Genomic DNA, 23,853 nt, shown 5'->3' with positions numbered 1-23,853 from the left:
TCCTCCTCTCCTCCTCTTCTCCTCTCCTCTTCCTCCTCCTCTCCTCCTCCTCCTCTCCTCCTCTTCTCCTCTCCTCCTCCTCTTCCTCCTCCTCTCCTCCTCCTCTTCCTCCTCCTCTCCTCCTCTTCTCCTCTCCTCCTCCTCCTCTTCCTCCTCCTCCTCTCCTCCTCCTCCTTCCCTCCTCTTCCTCCTCCTCTCCTCCTCCTCCTTCCCTCCTCTTCCTCCTCCTCTCCTCCTCCTCTTCCTCCTCCTCTCCTCCTCCTCTTCCTCCTCCTCTCCTCCTCCTCTCCTCCTCCTCTTCCTCCTCCTCTCCTCCTCCTCTTCCTCCTCCTCTTCCTCCTCCTCTCCTCCTCCTCTTCCTCCTCCTCTCCTCCTCCTCCTCTCCTCCTCTCCTCCTCTTCTTCCTCCTCCTCTTCCTCCTCCTCTTCCTCCTCCTCTTCCTCCTCCTCTTCCTCCTCCTCTCCTCCTCCTCTTCCTCCTCCTCTCCTCCTCCTCTCCTCCTCCTCTCCTCCTCCTCTTCCTCCTCCTCTCCTCCTCCTCCTCTCCTCCTCTTCTCCTCTCCTCCTCCTCCTCTTCCTTCTCCTCTCCTCCTCCTCCTCTTCCTTCTCCTCTCCTCCTCCTCTTCCTCCTCCTCTCCTCCTCCTCTTCCTCCTCCTCTCCTCCTCCTCTCCTCCTCCTCTCCTCCTCCTCTTCCTCCTCCTCTCCTCCTCCTCCTCTCCTCCTCTTCTCCTCTCCTCCTCCTCCTCTTCCTTCTCCTCTCCTCCTCCTCCTCTCCTCCTCCTCCCCCCCTCCTCCTTCCCCCCTCCTCCCCCTCCTCCCCCCCTCCCCCCCCTCCTCCCCCCCCTTCCTTCCTTCTTTCTCTTTCTTCTTCTTCCTCTTCTTCATAGAGACCAGGTCTACACAATCTTCCTGCCTCGGCCTCCCAAAGTGCTGAAATTACAGGGGTGAGTCACTGCACCCAGCCCTAATTATTTACTCTTATTTGGATTTTCGTAAGCATTTTTCTTCAAAAGAAAGGCTAATGTGCCTGGCATTCCACCCTGCCACCCCCAGTGCAACCATGCTGTTACAAAGATTAAGGGAAGAGTCGGAGGGATTTTGCTCCCTGTACCTGACGACATGTTTAATACGGATGTTAAAAAATGATTTGGGGACAATGTTTTTGATCCTGTGGCTGGAAAGAGACCAGTACAACATACTCCTGAGTTCTGGCAGGATAAATTATTTCAGGTCTTAAAGATGAAAAGCATGAAATAGTCCATTGACCTCAGATGTGACCAGGCAAACTCCATCAAGAGCTGAAATCTGAGGCCTCCGGAGAGTCTCCTCACTAGGAAACATCCCGGATTGTAACCCTGTGTGGAACCTGCTGGTGCCATTCATAACAGAAAAATTTACATTTCCTTTCACAAGATCAGGTATGGAATTTGTGAAAAGAGAATGTATTTCTTTCTACGTTTTTCCTCCCAGAAACAATGACTCTGAATCATTAGATGTTGGCTCTGGGAGATAGACTCTCTTCGCAAACATGAGAGAGGGCTTTTTTCCCCCTCAGTGTATGGATTTCTCTCATGGAGGTGGGAGGAATGAGACCTCTTGTGTTTTCTCCCAAGCCCGGGGGGCTCGTTCCGAGACCTGAAATGCCTCTTAACTCCGAGGGAAGCTGAAGATCACAGGACTGAGGGACCAGGACGCTGTTGCCCAGGGGCTGCTGTGCCAACAAGGCGGCCGGTGCCGGCAAGGCTGAATGAACATGAACGAACTCAGAGTAGGCGCCGTGAAGAAGCCAAAGGGAACGTGACTGCGTGAGCCTTTACATGTAACACCGGTGTGTGTGAGGATGTTCATGGCCACACTCCGGCTTCACGGTGCGGCCCCATTTATGCGATCTCCTGTTGTTACGAGACTGGATGCTTGCCCCTTTTTGTTAAAGTACATTGATTTTTTTTTGACACAGGGTCTCACTCTGTCGTCATGGCTCACTGCAGCCTTGACCTTCTGGTCTAAGCAGTCCTCCCGCAGCCTCCCAAGTAGCTGCCACTACAGACAGGCACCAAATGCACCTGGCTAATTTTTAATTCTTTTGCACAGATGGGGTCTTGCTTTGTTGTCTAAGCTGATCTTGAGCGCCTGGGCTCAAGTGACCCTCCCTCCTTGGCCTCCCAAAGTGTTGGGACTCCAGGTGTGAGCCACCGTGCCTGGCCAATGCCTACCCCCATTCTGTGGGGGATCTGTTGCTGCCCGTGAGCTGTGGAGATGGGGGAGTTTGTGTGTGTGTGTGTTTGTGTGAAGACTATTGTGCTGACTGGCATCCTGTAGGCAGCTCTTTGTGCTGTGGGGATAATAAGGGTCCTCAACGGACAGACAGAGTCCGGGATTTGAGTCCTTTCTGCCATATGCCACCTTGTGATTTTGAGAGCACATAGCTTCTCTGGGGCTCAATTTCCTCTTCTGTGAATGTGGATTAAAACTCTCTTGTAATGTTGCTGTAAGAATGTGACAAGATGGTGATGAAAAAAGGCCCGTCTTCCAGAAGGTGTGAACTGGGTGCTACCTGCTTCCTTCCTCCACCCTGAACTGACCCGGCCAGGTTTTGAGACCCATCTGCAGGCCCCAGGCCAGTGATTCATCCCCGTGTCTGTCCACATGCCCTCCTTGCTGCTTACATCGGTTTTGGTTTTCTTTTTTTTTTTTTGAGACGGAGTTTCGCTCTTGTTACCAAGGCTGGAGTACAATGGCGCGATCTCGGCTCACCGCAACCTCCGCCTCCTGGGTTCAGGCAATTCTCCTGCCTCAGCCTCCTGAGTAGCTGGGACTACAGGCACGCGCCACCATGCCCAGCTAATTTTTTGTATTTTTAGTAGAGACGGGGTTTCACCATGTTGACCAGGATGGTCTTGATCTCTTGATCTAGTGATCCACCCGCCTCGGCCTCCCGAAGTGCTGGGATTACAGGCATGAGCCACTGCGCCCGGCTCAGTTTTGTTATTAGGTCAAGGTCACATAAGTGGTTGGCAGCAAGGCCATCTTGACACTCCTTATCCCAACCCCAAGCCTGTGCTGTCTGTGACACCCCGTTTCTTCTGGAACTCTCCCTGAAGTCAGTAGAAACCTTCCAAAGAAGTAGCTGAGAAAAGCCAAAAACAGACAGACCTCCCGAGTCACAGCTTGGCTCGTCCTGTCGCCGACCAGCAGGATGGAAAGGGAGCTCTCAGGGCTGCAGCCATCAGCAGAAGCAAGTGACCCTCACCCCCAGCCTGGAGAGCCTAGAGTAGGGGGAGTTGCAGCATGGGGAGGACAGCAGAGCGCAGGAGAGCTGAAAGAGGGAGTGTGGGAGGAGGGCAGAGATGGGGAGGCAGGGACATGCAGCTGGAATGCCACCGGAGGGAGTGGCACTCAGTGGAGTGGCCTTGGTCCTACGCCCGAGGAGGCCGAGTGCAGTGAAAGGAAAAAAGGCTGCAGAATCTGGGCCAGCTGGGACCCAATGCGGTGCTTCCTGCTCACAAATTACCTGACTTTGCCCTGATGGTGTCTCTCTGTGTATGTCTCGAGGTTGCCGTGAGGCTCAAATGGGAAATGGGCTAACGCGTACAACACATCCAGCCCAGTGCCTGGCGCAGCGCTCCCCGAGTTCCCCTTCTCTCCCCACCCCCTTACCTCATCTGACTGCTCTGAGGAGGAAACCAGATGAGGCTCTGGAGAAACAGGATTCACTCCGCACAGATCAGTTTCCCTCCCCTCCCTTAAAAACAGGCTCCCAAACTGGTAAAGGTTCCTCGTGAGAGAGTGAGAACGCACGTGGGCGATAAATTGCCTCATTTCACTCGGCGACTGTTTCCCAGTCCTCTCCTGCCACTGCTCTTCTCTCGCAGTGTTTACCCGAGTGCTGGGTACGGTTGTAGAAAATAGATCCTTTGATGGTTTTGTCGAAATATCTTGGGAGCCAGAGGAATCCGGGCCAAGTTAGTCATCCTTTGTGAAACTACAGTCAGGACGCGCTGTTTATCTTGCCCCACCAGACCCTGAACTAAAATATATAGTACAATGAGATGTTTTTGAAAAATAGGGATTGCGGTTTCTCTGTAGGCCGGGGTTGGGCAAGTCTGCTGTTCCAAGAGTGTAATATGTATTCATCAAAATGCTGGAGGTGGCTGGCGAAATAGGCTTTGGGGGCCCAAGTCAGCGATGATCGCAGCCGTGCCGGGCGGGGTGTGGGGTGGCTGCGGTGGCCTAGATTAAAGCCTCCATCCCAGCACCGTCAATAGAACTCTCCGCAGCGGTGGAAAGGTTTTATTTCTGTGCTCTCTGATGCAGCAGCCACGTATTTGAGCACTTGAAAGGTGGCTTCTGTGACTGACAAATGGAATTTTTGGTTTTATTTAATTTAAAGTAACTGAGATGTGGATTTAAATAGCTACATATGGTTTGTGGCTACCATATTGGACAACATAACATTATACAGACAGCAGTATCCCATGAGCAGCTGCTTCAAACAGGCAAGCATCACATGGCTTTCCAGCCGTGCCCAGGGCTGCTTGATGTGACCTCAGAGAGGTTGCTCTCCACTAGCAAGTGAAACTGGGTTGAGCGGGTGAGGACTTTGCTCACTGGAGGGGCTGAAGCAGAACTGGGGAGAATTTGAAAGGTGACAGAAAAGGAGAGGGTGTGGGCTGGGTGTGGTGGCTCACACCTGTAATCCCAGCTCTTTGGGAGGCCAAGGCAGGTGGATCACGAGGTCAAGAGATCGAAACCATCCTGGTCAACATGGTGAAACCCTGTCTCTACTAAAAATACAAAAAATTAGCTGGGCATGGTGGCGCGTGCCTGTAATCCCAGCTACTCAGGAGGCTGAGGCAGGAGAATTGCCTGAACCCAGGAGGCGGAGGTTGCGGTGAGCCGAGATCGCGCCATTGCACTCCAGCCTGGGTAACAAGAGCGAAACTCCGTCTCCAAACAAACAAACAAACAAACAAAAAAGATGCAAACATTCCATGATTAAACTAGATCCAGAGAAATGTGATCATCTAAGAGGGTTAACTCCAGGCAGCATTGCCATTTAAAGGCGCTGGTTAACCCCAAGGAGTCTCTAAACAGTTGACAGTCTGCAGGGGGAGCTCCCCACCCCCAGCCCCCAAGCAGGAGGACTTCCAAATTCCCTCACCTGCGTGCTGCCATCTCCTCCAGCCCTAAGGGATAGACACTGGATGGACCCTTTGGCCCGACAGATCCTGCCCTCACACCAACTACTTTTCGGATGCTATGTGCACCCACAAGAAATTTGTCAGTCCTGAACCTGACTCACAGAATGAAACCTGGCTGGAGAGCAACAGTTCAGATACAAGAGGAATCCTCAAAACTAGGCTGCCTGGGAGTCTGAACTCACGACTGGGCGTCAGGTGGCCCTGTGCCAGGTCCCTTTACAGCAGCGCAGCTCTTGGCACCCCATGTGAGTTTTGGTTTTCTCCTCTTTAAAATGGGATAATAACCAGCCCTGCTATCCTCTCCCGGCTGTTGTGAGAACCACGAGGAGTCGACAGCTGCATCAGATGTTTTGTGTAAAATGCTCTCTAAAAGCAAAGTGGTGGTGACGGCCCGTTCACGTTTTCCAGATACAAATACCTGCATGGTAATGGGCAAACAGCACAGCACCAGCTTTCTTCTCCCAGCGCTGGAGACGCCGTGCGATGAAACTGTAAGATGCCAAATCACTCCTGAGCTGTTTTAAGGATCGGGCAGAAATGTTAATGGCAACAGATGTCAGCTGGTTCCCTCCAGGAGGATTTAGGCTTCAGTGGAGTATTTCTTTGTGGCCTCCACTAAGACGTGGCCACAGCCCTTTCTGCAACCTTCCGGTCAACCCTGAGAGTCACCGGGCCCACTTCCTGCCTTGAGGTTAAAAATCTGACTGGGAAACATTGGGAGCTGAATCTTGTCTTTGGAGTGCCTCAGGGTGACCACAATGTCTTCTAAGATCAGCAGACGCAAATTTTAGGGGGAATGAAATGCACTCTGGGGCCGTGAACAGAGAGGAAAGAACCTGGTTCTAGGCTGTGTTTGAAGATGCCCCAAGTCCCTGTACAGTGAGATCTGGGGGGGCCCAGGTGAACCGCCTGGGATCTTGCAGATCTAACATTCCAGGGGATCGTGAAAATGGATAGAGAGCTAACCCCGGATCGTTTTAGAAGTTATCGAGGTTTCTCCTCCCAGCTCTTGGCAGTAAGGTGGCCGCGCTCTTGGGAGAAAGGCTGTGTCATCGTCGCTGTCTGGAGCCTGCAGTTTCAGAAACACTGCAACAGCAGAGCTGAAGCACCTCCAGGACAAGAGCCGAGGGGGAGTTCTGAGCCCCCTGGACAGGGCGCTGCATGCCGCCCTTCTGAAGGCTCCCCGGCTCCACACTTACCTTTGAAGGGGGACTGGGCTCGAGTCACAAGGAAGAGCCTCTTGCTCTTGCTCTGCGGCTCCTGGCGGACGTGGTAGCCCAGCGTGTTGCAGCGGCCCTTCTTGCAGCTCAGGCACAGGCCCTGGCTGAAGCTGTCCATGTCCCTGCACAGGTAGGCCGTGCTCTGCGTGCCAGCGTGCAGCAAGGAGTCAATGAAAAGGTGCACTGATCGCTCGTGGGAGCATTTGATGGTCTGGGTGATGGCTGGAACACAGGGCAAGAAGGACATTATCACCCCTTAACCCAAAGCAGCCTCAACTCAGAGGATCATCTTGGTTCTCAGCCCACAGGAGGTTAGCAGTAGCACACAGGACAGGCAGGGATGGGCTTGTCAAGGCGGACCCCCTGACAACAGCCGGATGTGATAACTGACGGAAACTAAGGAAAGAAGACCCTCTGGGTCACGTAGTGTCGGGCAAATCCCAGGCACCGCAGGGATCCTCAGGGCACTCCTCTGCGGCAGTGGAGTCACTAAGTAAATAGGCACCCAAGTCACTAAGTTAATTCATTACGAGAACACGTGAGTGTAGTTTATTATAGAAATATTTCTCTCTGCGGTGGGAGGCGGAGGCAGGTGGATCACAAGGTCAAAAGATCGGGACCATCTTGGCCAACATGGTGAAACCCCATCTTTACTAAAAATACAGAAATTTGCTGGGCGTGGTGGCGCATTTCCATAGTCCCTGCTACACGGGGGGCTGAGGCAGGAGAATCGCTTGAACCTGGGAGGCGGAGGTTGCAGTGAGCCGAGATCGTGCTACTGCACTCCAGCCTGGCAACGGAGCAAGACTTCATCTCAAAAGAAAAGAAAAAAAGAGAGAAATGTTTCTATCTTAAATGGGATAACTTAAAATGCCCTGGTGCTGATGCCTGGAGGGTGGGGTTTCTGGAACAGGCTTGCCTGGGAGCAGCTTTTCTCTTAATAGAGCTGGATGCAGGGTGCACTCCCGTGGCACTCTGACACTCTGGAAAACACTGAGGCCTCTTGACAGGGTCTACCTTGTGTCCCAAAGCAGCCACGCCGCATCCCTTAGGTGGCAGGCCTGTGAAAGCAGCACGGGGACTGGATTTGGAAGGACATTGTCCAGTAACCAGTAACCAACTGCACAGCCCTCACCCCCAAAACAAGCTTATGGGGTTGATCTACCATGGATGTGAACTTTCTTTTTTAAACTTTCCAAATTTTAACCTAATCTGTAGTAAATAATTCTCAGGGGCGTTGAGAAACCACCACAAGATATGTCAAACCCTTGGTGTAAAAGGACAGCACAGGTGACTTTGCCAAAAGCTATTTCCCCAGGTGTCTGGAGGCCAAATACCAACATTAGTCATCGCAGTTCTTGGACACCGGTGGCTGCACTCGTTGGGCACCTGCTGGGCGGCTGTTTCTGCTGCGTGCCCTCCATTCTCCACTGCCTGCCTTCCATCCTCCACTGCCTGCCCTGCATCCTCCACTGCCTGCATCCTCCACTGCCTGCCCTGCATCCTCCCCTGCCTGCATCCTCCACTGCCTGCCCTGCATCCTCCCCTGCCTGCCCTGCATCCTCCACTGCCTGCATCCTCCACTGCCTGCCCTGCATCCTCCCCTGCCTGCATCCTCCACTGCCTGCCCTGCATCCTCCGCTGCCTGCCCTGCATCCTCCCCTGCCTGCATCCTCCACTGCCTGCCCTGCATCCTCCCCTGCCTGCATCCTCCACTGCCTGCCCTGCATCCTCCCCTGCCTGCATCCTCCACTGCCTGCCCTGCATCCTCCCCTGCCTGCATCCTCCACTGCCTGCCCTGCATCCTCCACTGCCTGCCCTGCATCCTCCACTGCCTGCATCCTCCACTGCCTGCCCTGCATCCTCCCCTGCCTGCCCTGCATCCTCCACTGCCTGCATCCTCCACTGCCTGCCCTGCATCCTCCACTGCCTGCCCTGCATCCTCCACTGCCTGCATCCTCCACTGCCTGCCCTGCATCCTCCACTGCCTGCCCTGCATCCTTCACTGCCTCCATCCTCCACTGCCTGCATCCTCCACTGCCTCCATCCTCCACTGCCTGCATCCTCCACTGCCTGCATCCTCCACTGCCTGCCCTCCATCCTCCACTGCCTGCCCTGCATCCTCCACTGCCTGCCCAGCATCCTCCACTGCCTGCCCTCCATCCTCCACTGCCTCCATCCTCCACTGCCTGCATCCTCCACTGCCTGCCCTGCATCCTCCACTGCCTCCATCCTCCACTGCCTGCATCCTCCACTGCCTCCATCCTCCACTGCCTGCATCCTCCACTGCCTCCATCCTCCACTGCCTGCATCCTCCACTGCCTGCCCTCCATCCTCCACTGCCTCCATCCTCCACTGCCTTCCCAGCATCCTCCACTGCCTGCCCTCCATCCTCCACTGCCTCCATCCTCCACTGCCTGCATCCTCCACTGCCTGCCCTCCATCCTCCACTGCCTCCATCCTCCACTGCCTGCATCCTCCACTGCCTGCCCTCCATCCTCCACTGCCTGCCCTGCATCCTCCACTGCCTCCATCCTCCACTGCCTGCCCTGCATCCTCCACTGCCTGCATCCTCCACTGCCTGCCCTGCATCCTCCACTGCCTGCCCTGCATCCTCCACTGCCTCCATCCTCCACTGCCTGCCCTGAATCCTCCATTGCCTGCATCCTCCACTGCCTGCCCTGCATCCTCCACTGCCTGCCCTGCATCCTCCACTGCCTCCATCCTCCACTGCCTGCCCTGCATCCTCCACTGCCTGCCCTGCATCCTCAACTGCCTCCATCCTCCACTGCCTCCATCCTCCACTGCCTGCATCCTCACTGCAGCTCCTGGAGGTAGCTGTTATCAACGAGGTAGCTGAGCCTCCAAGACATCTAACTCAACCCAGCTCATCCACCTAGGAGGCAGTGAGGGTGGAACGGCAGGTCTCCAGTGACCCCCCATGCAGTCGTGGCTGGGAGAACTACCCCCAGAACCCTTTCAAACACAGGGGTGAAGACAACTGAGAAAAGCCACCCCAAACTTGGGCAAGCTGAATATGTATATTTGGTTCCATTGCTTTGAAGTTTAGCACAAAAGAGCAAATGGGGCCGGGCGCGGTGGCTCACGCCTGTAGTCCCAGCACTTTGGGAGGCCGAGGCGGGTGGATCACGAGGTCAAGAGATCAAGACCATCCTGGTTAACATGGTGAAACCCCGTCTCTACTAAAAATACAAAAAATTAGCTGGGCATGGTGGTGCGTGCCTGTAATCCCAGCTACTCGGGAGGCTGAGGCAGGAGAATTGCCTGAACCCAGGAGGCGGAGGTTGCGGTGAGCCAAGATCGCACCATTGCACTCCAGCCTGGGTAACAAGAGCGAAACTCCATCTCAAAAAAAAAAAAAAAAAAACGAGCAAATGGTAATGATTGGTCAGGATGTGTTTACCAGGCAAACAAAGCTCATGCACCATCCTGGTGGTCTCCGCTGAGCTTTGCGGGGGTGAAGTTTGGGAGGAGGGCTGGAAGGTCAGCTGGGAACTGCTGGTGGCTGGAGGGGAGGCGATGGGCGGGCGGAGGTGGGTGTGGGATGTAAGCAATGAAAGGGCAAGTTCCCAGAGGCTTTCTCAGGCCTGGGCGTTGGAAGACTAGGAGTCCAGCCAAAATGAGGTGATGTGGAGTGTGAAGGTCATTCTGTACTGGAGAAGCGAGGATGGTGTCATCACGGAGTGTGTTCTCCCCTCAGTGTCAGGTGATCAGGGTGAGGTGGCTTGCGGGGGTAGAGGGCTCTAGCCGGCTTAAAGTGATGGGCGTGTCTGAATCAGGATGGTCTTTTACAATAGCAAGAAATTTGGAATGTGCTGCTTCTGCTGACATTTTTGCTCTTTAACCCTGTGCATATTATCCATGTGCATGTTCACATTTCGGTTTTTAGGACTTCAGAGAGAAATGGGATCACACCCCAGATAATGGCACATTCTGTGTCTGCCCCAAGGTAAAGGGCCTAACAAGGACACATCTGAAGCTGAATTTCCCACTGGGAGAATCTGAGTAATGTCCCCAATTAACCTGATGGCGTGGGATGAAGGGTGAGAGCAGGGCTCAAGAAGCCACAGCCTATTAAGTAGATCCTCATGTGGCTCCTAGTGGCAGTCCCTGGAATGAGGAAACTTCCGGAGGAGGAATAGCCACGAGCATCCAGACTCAACTCTCAGAAGAGCTGGTCCTGGGGGAGAGGCTTTGCCCAGGCACATGGGGCCAGGGTGAGAGGTGGGGGTTCCTGTTGGTACCCTCTGCTCATCCTCAGGGTGTGGCCTTGCCCACTCCCATACTCCTTCTCTCTGGGTGGGCTCGGTGACCATACAACCTGGACCCCTACCCTTGCTGAACTGTTCCCCGAGTCCCACATGTCGGTAGATTCCACTGAATTCCAGCGGCCCTGTGAAAGTGTAGGCTGGTGCTCTGGCCCCATAACTTCTCTCTCACCGTTGAGGCCGTGCTGCGCGATGTGTCTGTAGAGCTCTAGGAAGTGGCAGCCGGGCTGGAAGGAGCCCCCATTGGGGTAGAAGTCATAGTGCCCTAGGGGCTGTTTGATGCCCACACTCAGGCCCATGTACTCCCGGGTGAAGGTGTGAATGGCATCCACAAAATCGGCATCATCTGGAGAAAGACGATCGCCGGGGGAACTTCCCTCAAACAAAGGGCCCGCAGGATCCAGCCCTAATTGGAAAGCAGAGGTAAGCGTCAGGTGGGAGCAAGGAGAGGGGAAGAGAAATGGCTTTTTAGCTTTTTCATATTATTATACATTAATGAGCTAGCAGGAAGAAGAAACACCTAGGGGATAATCCTTCTCTAGAAAACCTTGCCATAACCTTTTCTCAGTAAAACCACAGTAGTTCATGGTGCTAACAATGAGACACAGGCTAGGCATTAGCTAGAAGGGAAGAGGTTTGCAGAAACTACCCAGTGGTAGGCATAAGGTCATGATGCTTGAGGCTGGGAGGCGTGGGCAACATAGTGAGACCCCCATCTCTAAAAAAGGCAATACAAGGCTGGGTGTGGTGGCTCACACCTGTAATCCCAGTACTTTGGGAGGCTGAGGCAGGTGGATCACTTGAGGTCAGGAGCTCGAGACCAGCCTGGCCAACATGGAGAAAACCTGTCACTACTAAAAATAGAAAATTAGCCGGGTGTGGTGGCACATGCCTGTAATCCTGGCTACCTGGGAGGCTGAGGCAGGAGAATCACTTGAACCCGAGAGGCAGAGGTTGCAGTGAGCAGAGATTGCGCCACTGCATTCCAGCCTGGGCAACGAGAGTGAAACTCTGTCTCAATTAAAAAAAAGAATACAAAACTTAGCTGGGTGTGGTAGCATGTGCCTGTAGTTTCAGCTACTCGGGAGGCTGTGGCAGGAGGATTACTTGAGCCCAAGAGTTTGAGGCTGCAGTGAACTGTGATTGCACCACTGTGACCCAGTCTAGGCAACAGAGGGAGACCCTGTCTCAAAAAGGAAAAAGGGAATGCTTGAATTACGTAAGCAAATCAATTTCGAGTACCTCTCAAGCTTCTTTCAAGACCATCTGTTTGCATCCGTAAAAAAAGCCAATATGCTCATTATAAGTAGTTCCAACCTACCTATCAAAGAACGAAATTTGTTTGCCTGCATGTTGTCTATAATTTCCCTAAACAAGCTAATTTTTGTCCGACAATGTCATTCCGTCAGAACGTCCAGAAAGTGTGTGCAAGCAGGGTGGCTCAAAGCTCTGGGCCTCGAGTGACAGATGTATGTGCATGAAGCAAGGTGGCAGCCCCCAGCTGACTGTGGTTGCGTAGCATTTATGCACTCAAGGTTTTTCCCTGTTTTTCTTCCTCTGCCTTCCCTGGAGGACCCTCTGGTGTCCCACCCCAGCCTTGGCTTTCTTCTCTACTATGAGGGGTGAAGGAATTGAGAGTGAGCTCTGAGATTACCCATTCTCCAGCTCCACTCCCAGTGACAGATGAAAAATGTCCTTGACCAGGCGTGGTAACTCATGCCTGGTAATCCCAGCACTTGGGGAGGCCAAGGTGGGTGGACCACCTGAGGTCAGGAGATTGAGACCAACCTGGCCAACATGACAAAACCCCGTTTCTACTAAAAATACAAAAATTAGCCAGGCATGGTGGCAGGCACCTGTAGTCCTGGCTGACGGAGGAGAAAAACTTGAACCTGGGAGGTGGAGGCTGCAGTGAGCCAAGATTGTGTCACTGCACTCTAGCCTGTGCAACAGAACAAGACTTCATCTCAAAAAAAAAAAAAAGGAAAGAAAAGAAAAATGTTCTGATGTCATTTCTATTTACTTTTTCATCAGGCTGATAACAAGATGGCAAGAGGGTGTTGAGCCTTCCTGCTGTCTCTGAGGCAGGTGGGCCAGGCTGACATGCCTGATGGGACCCACCACAGCCCTGGTTGGATGGAGAGGGTTCTGGTCCTTGGGCCTCTGCCCTCTGGCCCTGCTTCTTCACTGGGAGGGCTGCTCACCCCTAGGTGACTGTGGCTTAAATCCATGGGGCCACACGCCGGACCAGGCTTCCCCAGTCACCAGCAAGATGAACAAAACAGCATGAGGAAATGAGCTCTCATCATCACAAATGTATTCCGTTTATGTGTCCGCCATTTATAAAGGAATGGTGATAGTAGATAGTAGTTGTTTTTAAAATTGCCCTCTCGGTAAAATATAAAGTTGTAACCACTCTGTTATTGGTCTCAAATACTCTTTGTTTTAGCCTGTGAAATATGGTATGAGCCTGCTGGGTCCTGAAGGATGAGTAGGAGTTTGGTGGGGTGAGTGGTGGGGAAAGGGAACAGTGCGTGGAAAGGCCCAGAGGCACAAGAGGCCATGGTGTGTTCATGAAGTGGAGAAAAACCTTATGTTGTTGACGCCTAGAGCTATGGAAAGGGATGAGCAGAAGGGGAGGCTGGGGCACTCTGGGGCTTCCACACTGAGGAGGGCCTTGCCTGTGCCTCGTGGGTTTTATGCCTGTGCTGTCAGTGGGCCTCAGACTCGGGCTGGGGGACAATCTGACCAGCTCTGTGTTTTTGCATCCTAATTCCTGGCAGTGTGAAGGATGGGGCTGGGTCAGGCAAGCCTGGGAGGAAGACCTCTCTCGCACGTGTGCCGAACTTCCTGGCTGTCTTGGGGCATTTCTGAGTGGTATGGAGTTTGGGGTGAGGTTTTTGACGCAGAGCTCCCTCTTTCAACCCCAATGAGTCCCAGAATAAAATACACACGTTTCACAAATGTGGGAACAGAGGTGCGAACGTGAATCACAGCAAATTAACTCACCCAAACTGGACTTTGTAAATCACAGAATAAAAAATAAGGCCCTGGTAAGTGCGGTGGCTTATGCATGTAATCCCATCACTCTGGGAGGCTGAGGCGAGTGTATCATGAGGTCGGGAGTTCAAGAGCAGCCTGAGCAATATGGTGAAACCCTGTTTCTACTAAAAATACAAAAATTAGCTGGTCGTGGTGGCACATGCCTCTAGTCCCAGCTACTCGAGAGGCTGAGATAGGAGACTCGCTTGAACCCGGGAGGTGGAGGTTGCAGTGAGCCGAGATTGGACCGCTGCACTCGAGCCTGGTTGACAGAGTGAGACTCCAACTCAAAAAAAAAAAAAGACCTTCCTGCTAGAAGAGTCCGTGTTTTAGTCCTGTTTGGCGCATCTACATGAGACATTTGTTTGAGCTGGGGTTGTGATTTGCTCTGAGTTCTCTGGAACAGGAGTCCATGACATTGGTCATGTTGGAGAGAGTATTCTAAGTCCTCTTAGGAGCTCTGGTCTTAAAAAGAGCCGGGACATTTTAATGATGAGCCTGTTGGAAAAGGAGGTCCCCGCTGGATGCCCCCGTGTGGTGGAGATCGCAGCGTGAGTTATCGGGCATGGTTACCTGTGATTCTCCCGATCTTGCGTGTTCCACCCATGGAACTGCCGGCAAATCCTGACACGTGTGCACCCAGGCTGTAGCCAATTAGATGAACATGGCTTCGAGAGAACTGAACAGACTCCTGAAAGACAGCAGGGGGATGGGGGCAGGAGAAGAGATGCCTTTAGTGGTCCAGGGCGTTCTGGCATCCACCCTGTTCTTCGTGCCTACTCAGAAATGACGTGCCTTATTCACATTCCAAACACACTCGTCTCTTGCCTGGCTGCCTCTCCTGGGGCTCAGGTACCTAGGACCTTACCTGGTGGCTGCTGCCTCCTGCCAGCCTGTCTTTTCCTGGACACTAATGTCCTACAGAAGTCATCCCACTCACTTGTGTGGCGACCTGATAGCTTACAGGGTGTGTTTGGATCCCTTTGCGTGTCTGAGGGGGGTGAGCATAACAGGGACAGTGGATGAGGAGCGAGGAGAAGATTGTTCTGCAAGACAGGGGTTCAAGGGAGGCAGCTGAGAGAGCCCTGAGGTCTGGTCTTGCTCCTTCGAGCTGAGCGTTAGTGCTTCTCCTGTCTGGGCTGCTGTTGGAAACCGGCTTAATTCACTCAGTCTCAGAGGAAGGGAAAGGAGGGAAGGGAGGGGAAGGAAGGATGGGACAGGTCGGTACCTCCAGCCACCGGAGAAGAGCCGCGACCTCCTTGCCCACGAGGCGTGTGTTGCGGACGGCGATGGTGTAGTGGTTCTGGGCCAGGGCGATCCAGTCCACCAGCCCCACGTTCACTGGCTGCGCCGGCTGAGACTTCAGTGCGGCCACCAGCTGCCAGATCCAGTTTTCTAGTATGCCATTCACCTGAGGTGACAGAGACAGGGTCACACTCATTTCCTCTCCCTGCTCACACTTCTTCCTTCTCCAGCTCTTGGGTAATGCTGGATCCTTTCCCGCAAGACGAAGGGCTTGTGATAGGGTTTCTCAGCCGTGCATAGCTGGCATTTTGTGCCGGAGAATGCCTTGATGTGGGGGCTGCCTTGTGCTTTGTACGACGTTTAGCGGCGTTCTGGGCCTTCACCAACCAGATGCCAGCAGCACCCACCCCCTGCCCCAGGTTTTGAAAACCAAGCCTGCCTACAGATTTCTCCAAACATTCCCTGCCTAAGGATTATCTTAACGTTTCCCCACTTTGGGACTCTCTAAACCTTAAAACAGTGGAAAAATGTGTGTAAATCAGATCCTGGAACCTGACCTATCCCTTAGGTCTCCTCCTCCTCCTCCGTGAGGCTGCCCCACCTCAGCCCTAAACTCACAGAGCTGGCTCTGCCCCTGCAGACTGGGTGATGTGGCACTTAGCGGGATGGGCACTGTGAGCCTGACATCGTAGGAGCTGAAAAATGTTTACAGAGAATTGTTCTGTGTGTGCCTTGTTTGAAAACAAATTTGCAGGGCACTTCTAATGGATTCACAGACAAAGAGCTTTGTGCTGGGCCTTAAAGGATCAGTAGGAGTCCACTAAGAAGAATATGGTTGGGGGCCAGGTACAGTGGCTCATGCTTGTATTCCCAGCACTTTCGGAGGCCAAGGCAGGGGGATTTCTTGAGCCTAGGAGCTTGAGAAAGCCTGGGGAAACATAAGGAAACCCCATCTCTACAAAAACTATAAAAGTTAGCCAGGTGTGATGGTGTGCGCCTGTGGTTCCAGCTATTCCGGAGTCTGAGGTGGCTGGATGGCTTGAGCCTATTAGATCGAGTCTGCAGTGAGTGGAGATTGCACTGCCCTCCCGCCTGGGCAACAGAGTGAGACCATATCTCAACAACGCAAAACTAAAAACAAAATACAGGTGGGCAGGTGAATGTGGTAGTGGTGAGGTCTAGGGAATTCCAGGCAGAAGGAGCAGCGTGTGCAGAGGTACAGCATCGTGGAAGGGCAGTGTGGTGTGTCAGGGGAGAGTAGAAAAGTTGGGTGAGGTGGAGGCTAGACAACAGGAGGTGAGAATGAGACAGCAGGAGGTCAGGGCTAGAAGTAGTAGGTGAGCTCTAGAAAATAGTGGGTGAGAACTAGACAATAGGAGGTGAGGGCTAGAAAACAGGGGATGAGAGCTAGAAAATAGGTGGTGAGAATGAGACTGTAGGGGGTGAAGGCTAGACAATAGGGGGTGAGGTCAGACAATAGGGGGTGAGGTCAGACAATAGGAGGTGAGGTCAGACAATAGGGGGTGAGGTCAGACAATAGGGGGTGAGGTCAGACATAGGAGGTGAGGTCAGACAATAGGGGGTGAGAATTAGACAATAGGAGGTGAGGTCAGACAATAGGGGGTGAGGTCAGACAATAGGAGGTGAGGTCAGACAATGGGGGTGAGAATTAGACAATAGGAGGTGAGGTCAGACAATAGGGGGTGAGGTCAGACAATAGGAGGTGAGGTCAGACAATAGGGGGTGAGGTCAGACAATAGGGGGTGAGGTCAGACAATAGGAGGTGAGGTCAGACAATAGGGGGTGAGGTCAGACAATAGGAGGTGAGGTCAGACAATAGGGGGTGAGGTCAGACAACAGGAGGTGAGGTCAGACAACAGGAGGTGGGGTCAGACAATAGGGGGTGAGGTCAGACAATAGGGGGTGAGGTCAGACAATAGGAGATGAGGTCAGACAATAGGGGGTGAGGTCAGACAATAGGGGGTGAGGTCAGACAATAGGAGGTGAGAATTAGACAACAAAAGGCGAGGGCTAGAAAGTAGGGGGTGAGTGCTAGATAATAGGAGGTGAGAACTAGACAGTAGGAGGTGAGAACTACACAATAGAGGGTGAGGGCTAGACAATAGGGGGTGAGAACTAGAAAATAGGGATGAGAGCTAGACAACAGAAGGTGAGAACGAGAGAATAGCCTTCTTCCCTTTCTAGGGGTGAAGGCTAGACAATAGGAGGTGAGAACTAGGCAGTAGGAGGTGAGAACTACACAATAGAGGGTGAGGGCTAGACAATAGGGGGTGAGAACTAGAAAACAGGGATGAGAGCTAGACAACAGAAGGTGAGAACGAGAGAATAGCCTTCTTCCCTTTCATAGGGGGTGAAGGCTAGACAATAGGAGGTGAGAACTAGACAGTAGGAGGTGAGAACTAGAGAATAGGAGGTGAGGGCTGGACAATATGGCGTGAGGATTAGACATAGGAGGTGAAAGCTAGAAAATGGGGTGAGCGCTAGACAACAGGAGGTGAGACTGAGACAATAGGAGGTGAAGGTTAGACAATAGGAGGTGAGAACTAGATAACAGAAAGTGAGAGCTAGACAATAGGAGGTGAGCGATAGAAAATAGGAATGAGAGCTGGACAATAGAAGGTGAGAACGAGACCATAGGGGGTGAAGGTTAGACAAAGGTGGGGGGTGAGACCTAGACAGCAGGAGGTGAGAACTGGACAATAGGAGGTGAGGGCTAGACTACAGGGGGTGAGAACTAGACAATGGGGGGTGAGAACTAGACAATATGAGGTGAGGGCTAGAAAATAGGAGGTGAGGGCTTGACAATAGGACATGAGGGCTAGACAATAAGGGCTCACTCTAGACCTTAGGGGGTAAGGGCTAGACACTAGTAGGCGAGGACTAGGCAGTAGGAGGTGAGGGCTGGATGATGGGATCTAAAGTGCTTAGAACAGTGTGTGGAATATAGTACAGACGGAAGAAAGGTTCGTTACTGCAGCCGCTGTTGTTACTAATATTAGTAGTGATAGGAGGTGGAGACATCTAGTAGGTTGGACAGAATGTTGATAATGAAGAGTGCATTTTGGTAAAAGGGTCCTGGCAAGAGGCTCATGTGGTCTTCATGTTGCATTTATGAACAAGACTAATTCATTTGATCTTTAAAGCAGTTAGCAAACATTTTGGAGCACTGATTACATAGTGGATACTGGCCCACAGTGGTCAGTGAGACCAGAATAGGACAGAATCCTTCCCAGGAAGAAGCTTCCAGCCTAGCAGAGCAGAGAAACGCAGAGCTTAGAAAGCCAAGCTGCAGAACAGTGCTGGAGAGTGCTCGGTGCCGCACGGGACTCCCGGTGATGCTGAAGGTCCCCGCAGGAGTGCTAGGGTGGTGGCAGCAGTGGCTTCAGGAGGACCTGTTTGGGATTGCGTCTTACAGGAAAAGTGGGAGTTAATCAGGAAAAGAGGAGGACATAGACTACTCTAGGCAGAGGGCACAGACTGAGCCAAGACCCAGAAGAGAGAAGGCAGGCACCCGGGGTATGGAGGAGCTGGAACATCATGTGGGGGGCAGGGAGTGGGGAGGGGAGGCAGGTGATGGAATGGCTCGTTTTACTCTCCAGGGCAGATTAGATGGGGGTTCCCAGAGTACTTTCCAAGGAAAGTTTTCTAAGGGAAAAAGGTTTCTAAGTCACGAAATAGACACACACCTCTCTGGAGGGTTCAAACTGTGAACTATGCTTGAAATCATGGGTGGGCTAGAAAATGGGGAGGCAGGATTTCCTCTTGGAGCCAAGGCCTCACAGAGTGTGACTTCACCCCTTGCCGACAATATGTTTCCTCTCCTTAGTCCGTGGTGGTATAAATTTTAGTGTCACTAAAAGGCTACATCTTCTTTGAGCCTATGCTTTTCAGCCACTTTCCACTTAGGTCTGGTCAATGGGCATAACTGGGAGAATTTCACAGCGGCTCTGGGATACCTAAAAAACACTCTTCTCTACCAAAAGCTACTGAACTGTACGTGTATGCTTTGCAGATTATATCTCAGTAAAGCTCTTTGTAAAAACCTTGCTTTTGACCCCTTCGCGTATATCTTTTACTACATTGTGCTTCCCGGAACAAAGATGTGATGGCTAGTGCTCTAGCTGCCATCTTGGACTATGAGGATGAGGGTCACATCCCAGGATGGCACAGCAGTGAGCTGGAAGGAGGCACTGCCCGGAGAACTTCATTGACCAAAGCTGTCTAGCCAGTTTTTCAGATACATATATCTTTGGAATATTTTGTGAAATGAATAAATTTCTGTTTTATTTGAACCACGCTAATTTGAATCTCTGTTATTCGCAGTAGAACTTAAACCTTACAGTGTTTCACTGGGAGTGCGTTCGTCTGGCTTCCCACGTCCCCCCATGTAACATGGAGATTCAGGAGGGAGGCTTCCTCCTACATGGACTGCAATCCCTTGTGGGTCCTAATGAGCTGTGATCTCTTTGAGCCACTTTCTCTCTGAAGCATGGAGATAATTATATTTTCCTACCCTGCTTACTCATGGAACTGAGATAATCAATGAGCTAATGCATGGGGAAGCACTTGGAATATGAGAATGTGCTTCATAAACATTATGCACGGAGTTATCACCAGCTCCCTATCTTTTTATGAACGCACTAGAAAGAAGAAAAGAAAATGTGAAGGCAGAGAGAAAAATGGCATGTCAGCATTTCCTACCGACCACCCGTGGATGATCATCACCAGAGGCAGAGAGGAGTTGAAGCCGCACTCCTGTAGCCTGTCCAGACGATCAATTTGAATCTGACAGCCCCGATGGGTTTCTCCAAAGAGCAGGAATCTGGTCTTTGTCTCATGCGGTGTTTTGCTTGTTTCAAGAGCTCGAGTTCTTCTTCCAAATGGCTCTGGAATATAAGATTGGGGACAGTGCTTGGCTTGGTATCTGGTCCGTGTGCAGCCCTTTGTCTTCTCAAAGGCTGCTTCTGCGAGCACAAGCCAACGAGGTTACTGGGAAATGCTGGAGATCAGAGTGAGCCACAAATCTGGGGAGTCCCAAAGACTGTTTCCAGTGGAATGGCCAAGTGATGGTGGATGGCCTAGGAGGACCCAACACAGAGGTGGAGACCATGAGATCCTCTATCCTGTCATCCCAGTGACCAGCCAATCAGGCACTAGAGTCACCCTGCGGGTCAGAAGGAATACAGGTAAGGCGGTTTTGGAGGCTTGGTGGAAAAGCAGCTCATCCCAAATCACACTGCTAAAAACTGAGAGAGAGGAGATTTGAACCCAGGTCTCGCTGTCTCCAGTTTCATCCCTGCATCCCTACGTGGGGAGACGGTGAATAGAGCGTCTTAACCGGATGACACTGTGTATTAGCTCCTGTGACTCAGCCTTTCCTCATTTGCAGACACATTATATCAGGTGCGCCTTGCAGGGACAAGGTACAGGGTTGAAGGTGGGGCGGGGTTGGGGGAATCACAAAGGGAGTCGTGGATGTTGCCTGAGGGAGGGTGTGGCATTCAGGGAGGGCTTTTCAGGGAACGTGATGTTGACCCTGGCCTTGCAGGATCGTAGAGAGAGAGAGAGAGAGAGAGAGAGAGAGTGTGTGTGTGTGTGTGTGTGTGTGGTTGCGGGGGTGAGGGCTGGCTGAGGGAGCAACATGAGTCAAGGCTTTCCAAGGCCGTGGGAGGTGGAAAAGGAGGGGAACTTGTTTTTAAGATCTCACTTTCTGTTGTTTGAAGGGTCTTACACCCTCTCTTCTGGGGGAGTCTCACCATGACCCACTTTGGAATGGGGGTGGGTGGTCATTCAACTCTGTCAGGCAGCCGAATAGCTGTTCTGTTTGTAGTGCTGGGCGCGTTTCCATGGGGTGGCATGTCAAGATGGGCGCATCTTTTCTGCCCAGATTAAGGATCAGGCCAAGAGCTGAGAGAGGAAGCTCTCATCCCTTCCCTCTGATAGAAGGTGGGCTCCCCTGTGGCTGAGGGCCCGACACGAGGCCACTCTGGCATATTTGGTCAGTGAACTCAATTCAGCCCAATTACTAAGGACCCTGATCATTCTTTCTGAGCACAAAATCCTTCAGGCTTCTCGGATAATAAGTCTTGGGCTTCTGGTTTCAGGGGACGGCAGGACCAGGAGATGACAAACCTACAGAGTCTGAGGGGCGGTGTTAATGGAACCAGTTCTCCTACCCTCTGGGTATTAATTCAAAAGGTGATTAATTCCCAGCAAAGGGCAATGATTTTTCACTGTGATGACAGAATGGAATGCAGCATATTTTATTAAAAGGAGAAGTGAGCAAGAATTTGAATGACTTTTCTGCTGCCCCGTTCGGCTTTTCCAAGCTTTAGAGGGTCTCAGCTCGCCCTTGCTCCTGGAAGCCTGCTTCCAACCTAGCCTTTTGATTTCACTGGGTGCCCTCCTGACTGAGTCAGAAGCCGGGGTGTCACCTCGCACTGCTACGGCAATCTCTCGATTCGTCCAAAGCTTCAGGCTTCCCTGATAGCCCTAGAATCCTGTGCCTTAGTCCCTGTGAGCCTGTATCTCGCTTGGTCTATTGCAGCAGCCTCCTAGCTGGCCTTCTGTCTTTGGCCTCTCTCTGTCCTCCTGCACAAGCTGCTCAGAGTCTAGCACAGAAACGACTATACCCCTGAGCCACTTCCAGGTTCTTGGTATTGCAGCCACGGCCGTCACCTGAGTGATCGCCCCTCATCCCCCACCTCCTCCTCTTTTCCGTCTCCTGCCACCAGCCGTTCCCAAATGCCCTTTTGGACACCGGTATCTTTGCACCTCGTCTCCTGCTCTCTCTCTGCTGCCCCAGTCATTGAAGTGGAACGGAGACTTCCCAGCGTCCAAGAAGCCTTCTCATCTAGTCAGAGGTCGTTAGTCCTGCCCGATCTCGGTGCCGCACCGCCTCCCTGATCCGGATGTTCTTGCCCTGCGGCTGGGTGATTTATTTGTCCAGGTGTGCTTCCTCCGCCTGTCTGTGAACTCATGGAGAACTGGGCACAGTAGTGGCGGTGTTACCGAGCGGTGAGGTGTCCTGCCGGGTCCAGACCTCAGATCAAAGGCTGGCGTTCAGTCTTCAGCCTTTTGTACGTTGGACCTAATGTAGCTCGTTTTCTTTCATTCGGAGACAGAATCACTCTACCTTTCTTCGTTTTAGGACAGCTGCCTCAAATGTTAGGAGGGTCACATGAACATAAAAAGGGATAAAAATAGTGCCTATCTCAAGGGATTGTTATGAGAAACAAGACGTTTGTAGAAAGCCCCGAACAATGCCTGGCATGCGATTAACACGTAGAGGAGGGAGTGTTGTTAGAATAAGCGCCACTCGGAGCATCTAGCATCTTGCATTTCTGATCAGTGAAAACCTTTCTTTCTGTGGAAATTCACCCCAGTTGTCCTCATAGGACCAATTCTGTCTTGAGTGTATTTACTCTGGATTTAGCTGTGAGACAAGCTCCCACCCAGGTGCCTGAGGCTTCGAGGCTATTCAGGAGAGACCATGGAAGAGAGTTGTCAGATAGAAAAGCCCACAACCAACGGAGCTGAGCAGGCCCTCTCTCTTCTCCCATCCTGGGGACTTTAGCTCTCCTTAACATGCATGAGCGAGGACGCTGTGTATACTGTATACAGGTGTGTGCTCATTCATTTATTCTCTTCTTCAACAAACGTTTATTATGCCCGTGTTATGCCCCAGGCCCTGGCTAGGTGCTAGCTGGAGGCAAAGAGGGCACGTGGTCCCTGACTTTCCAGAGTCCCCAGGCTCATGCGGGGTTGGGGGAGGGGCTGCAAGCATGAAAACCGGCTGTGCTCACGCCCGCAATCCTGGCATTTTGGGAGGCCGAGGAGGGTGCATTGCCCGAGCTCAGGAGTTTGAAACCAGCCTTTGCAACATGGTGAAACCCTGTCTTTACAAAAACAAAAAATTAGCTGGGTGTAGCAGTGTGCGCCTGTAGTTCTAACCTGGGAGGCTGAGGCAGAAGAATCGCCTGAACCCGGGAGGCGGAGGTTGCAGTGAGCCGAGATTACACCACTGCACTCCAGCCTGGCAACAGAGCCAGGCTCTGTCTCTGTGTTGCAGTGGAGGAATACCCTGAGCAGGGGCTTTAGGGAAGAGATCAAGAGAAGATAGGGCATCAGTCGGGTCTAGATGATGAAAGATTCTTTAAGAGCTCACATTATGAACAATTGTTAAAGAAATAGGGCTCTGGTGCCCATGAAAGTAAGATTGGGTGGATGACATGAGAGCTGAAGGGCTGCTGTGGAGAAGATACACTAGAATTATTTTGTGTCACTTCAAGAGTTAGGAACAAACAGAATGGGTGGTCATGACATGAAAGAACATGTTTAACTTGAAACAGTTGAAGAACTCGAGACAGAGAAAATAAGGGCAGTGCAGCAATGAAGATAGACATGTTAATATGAACACCCTAAAATGTGCACCGCGTGATACTACAAGGCTGCTGAAGATGGGCCACAGATTTTTTTTCTGAGCTTCCTGTTGGCCACATCAAAGAGGGAAGTAGGATCAATTATAACGTTCCCGGTGGCCGGATGCTCCTTCTTTCCTGGTCCTGAAACCCAAGATGATTTCCATATGTGGAGGTTACCGGGTGAGAAAGGAAGTGTTGTCTTGAAACCATCCCTACCAAAGATGTAACAGCAAGTTTTGTGTGGTGAACTCTGAAAGCCCTGTAATCTTCAATGAAACAGCAGCCACAGCACCAAATAGCATTTACGTCACGGAAAGTCTGCGAGAGATCCTTCACTCTAATTGAGCAGCAGTCCCTATGACTGAGGGAGGCAGGGGCCACTTCAGGTCACATTTAGGGGTGGAATGAATAG

General features: G+C 52.1%; 1 protein-coding gene across 1 annotated transcript in view; it reads right to left on the bottom strand.

Moving 5' to 3' along the window:
* The window catches only part of LIPC (lipase C, hepatic type), a 171,906-nt gene that overhangs the window by 15,305 nt on the left and 132,748 nt on the right, over positions 1-23,853 (bottom strand). The window contains exons 3-7 of the mRNA XM_035258704.3: positions 19,720-19,904; positions 14,981-15,163; positions 14,326-14,443; positions 10,883-11,116; positions 6,401-6,643 (exon numbers count right to left, since the gene is read on the bottom strand). Of these exons, the coding sequence (XP_035114595.2) occupies positions 6,401-6,643; positions 10,883-11,116; positions 14,326-14,443; positions 14,981-15,163; positions 19,720-19,904 (963 nt within the window). The remainder of the gene's footprint in view (positions 1-6,400; positions 6,644-10,882; positions 11,117-14,325; positions 14,444-14,980; positions 15,164-19,719; positions 19,905-23,853) is intronic.

This window comes from Callithrix jacchus, chromosome 8 (genome assembly GCF_049354715.1).
Source record: "Callithrix jacchus isolate 240 chromosome 8, calJac240_pri, whole genome shotgun sequence".
NCBI classification, from domain to species: domain Eukaryota; kingdom Metazoa; phylum Chordata; class Mammalia; order Primates; family Cebidae; genus Callithrix; species Callithrix jacchus.
The sequence above is the reverse complement of the archived record's forward strand: the minus strand, read 5'-3'. Positions and strand labels throughout refer to the sequence as shown.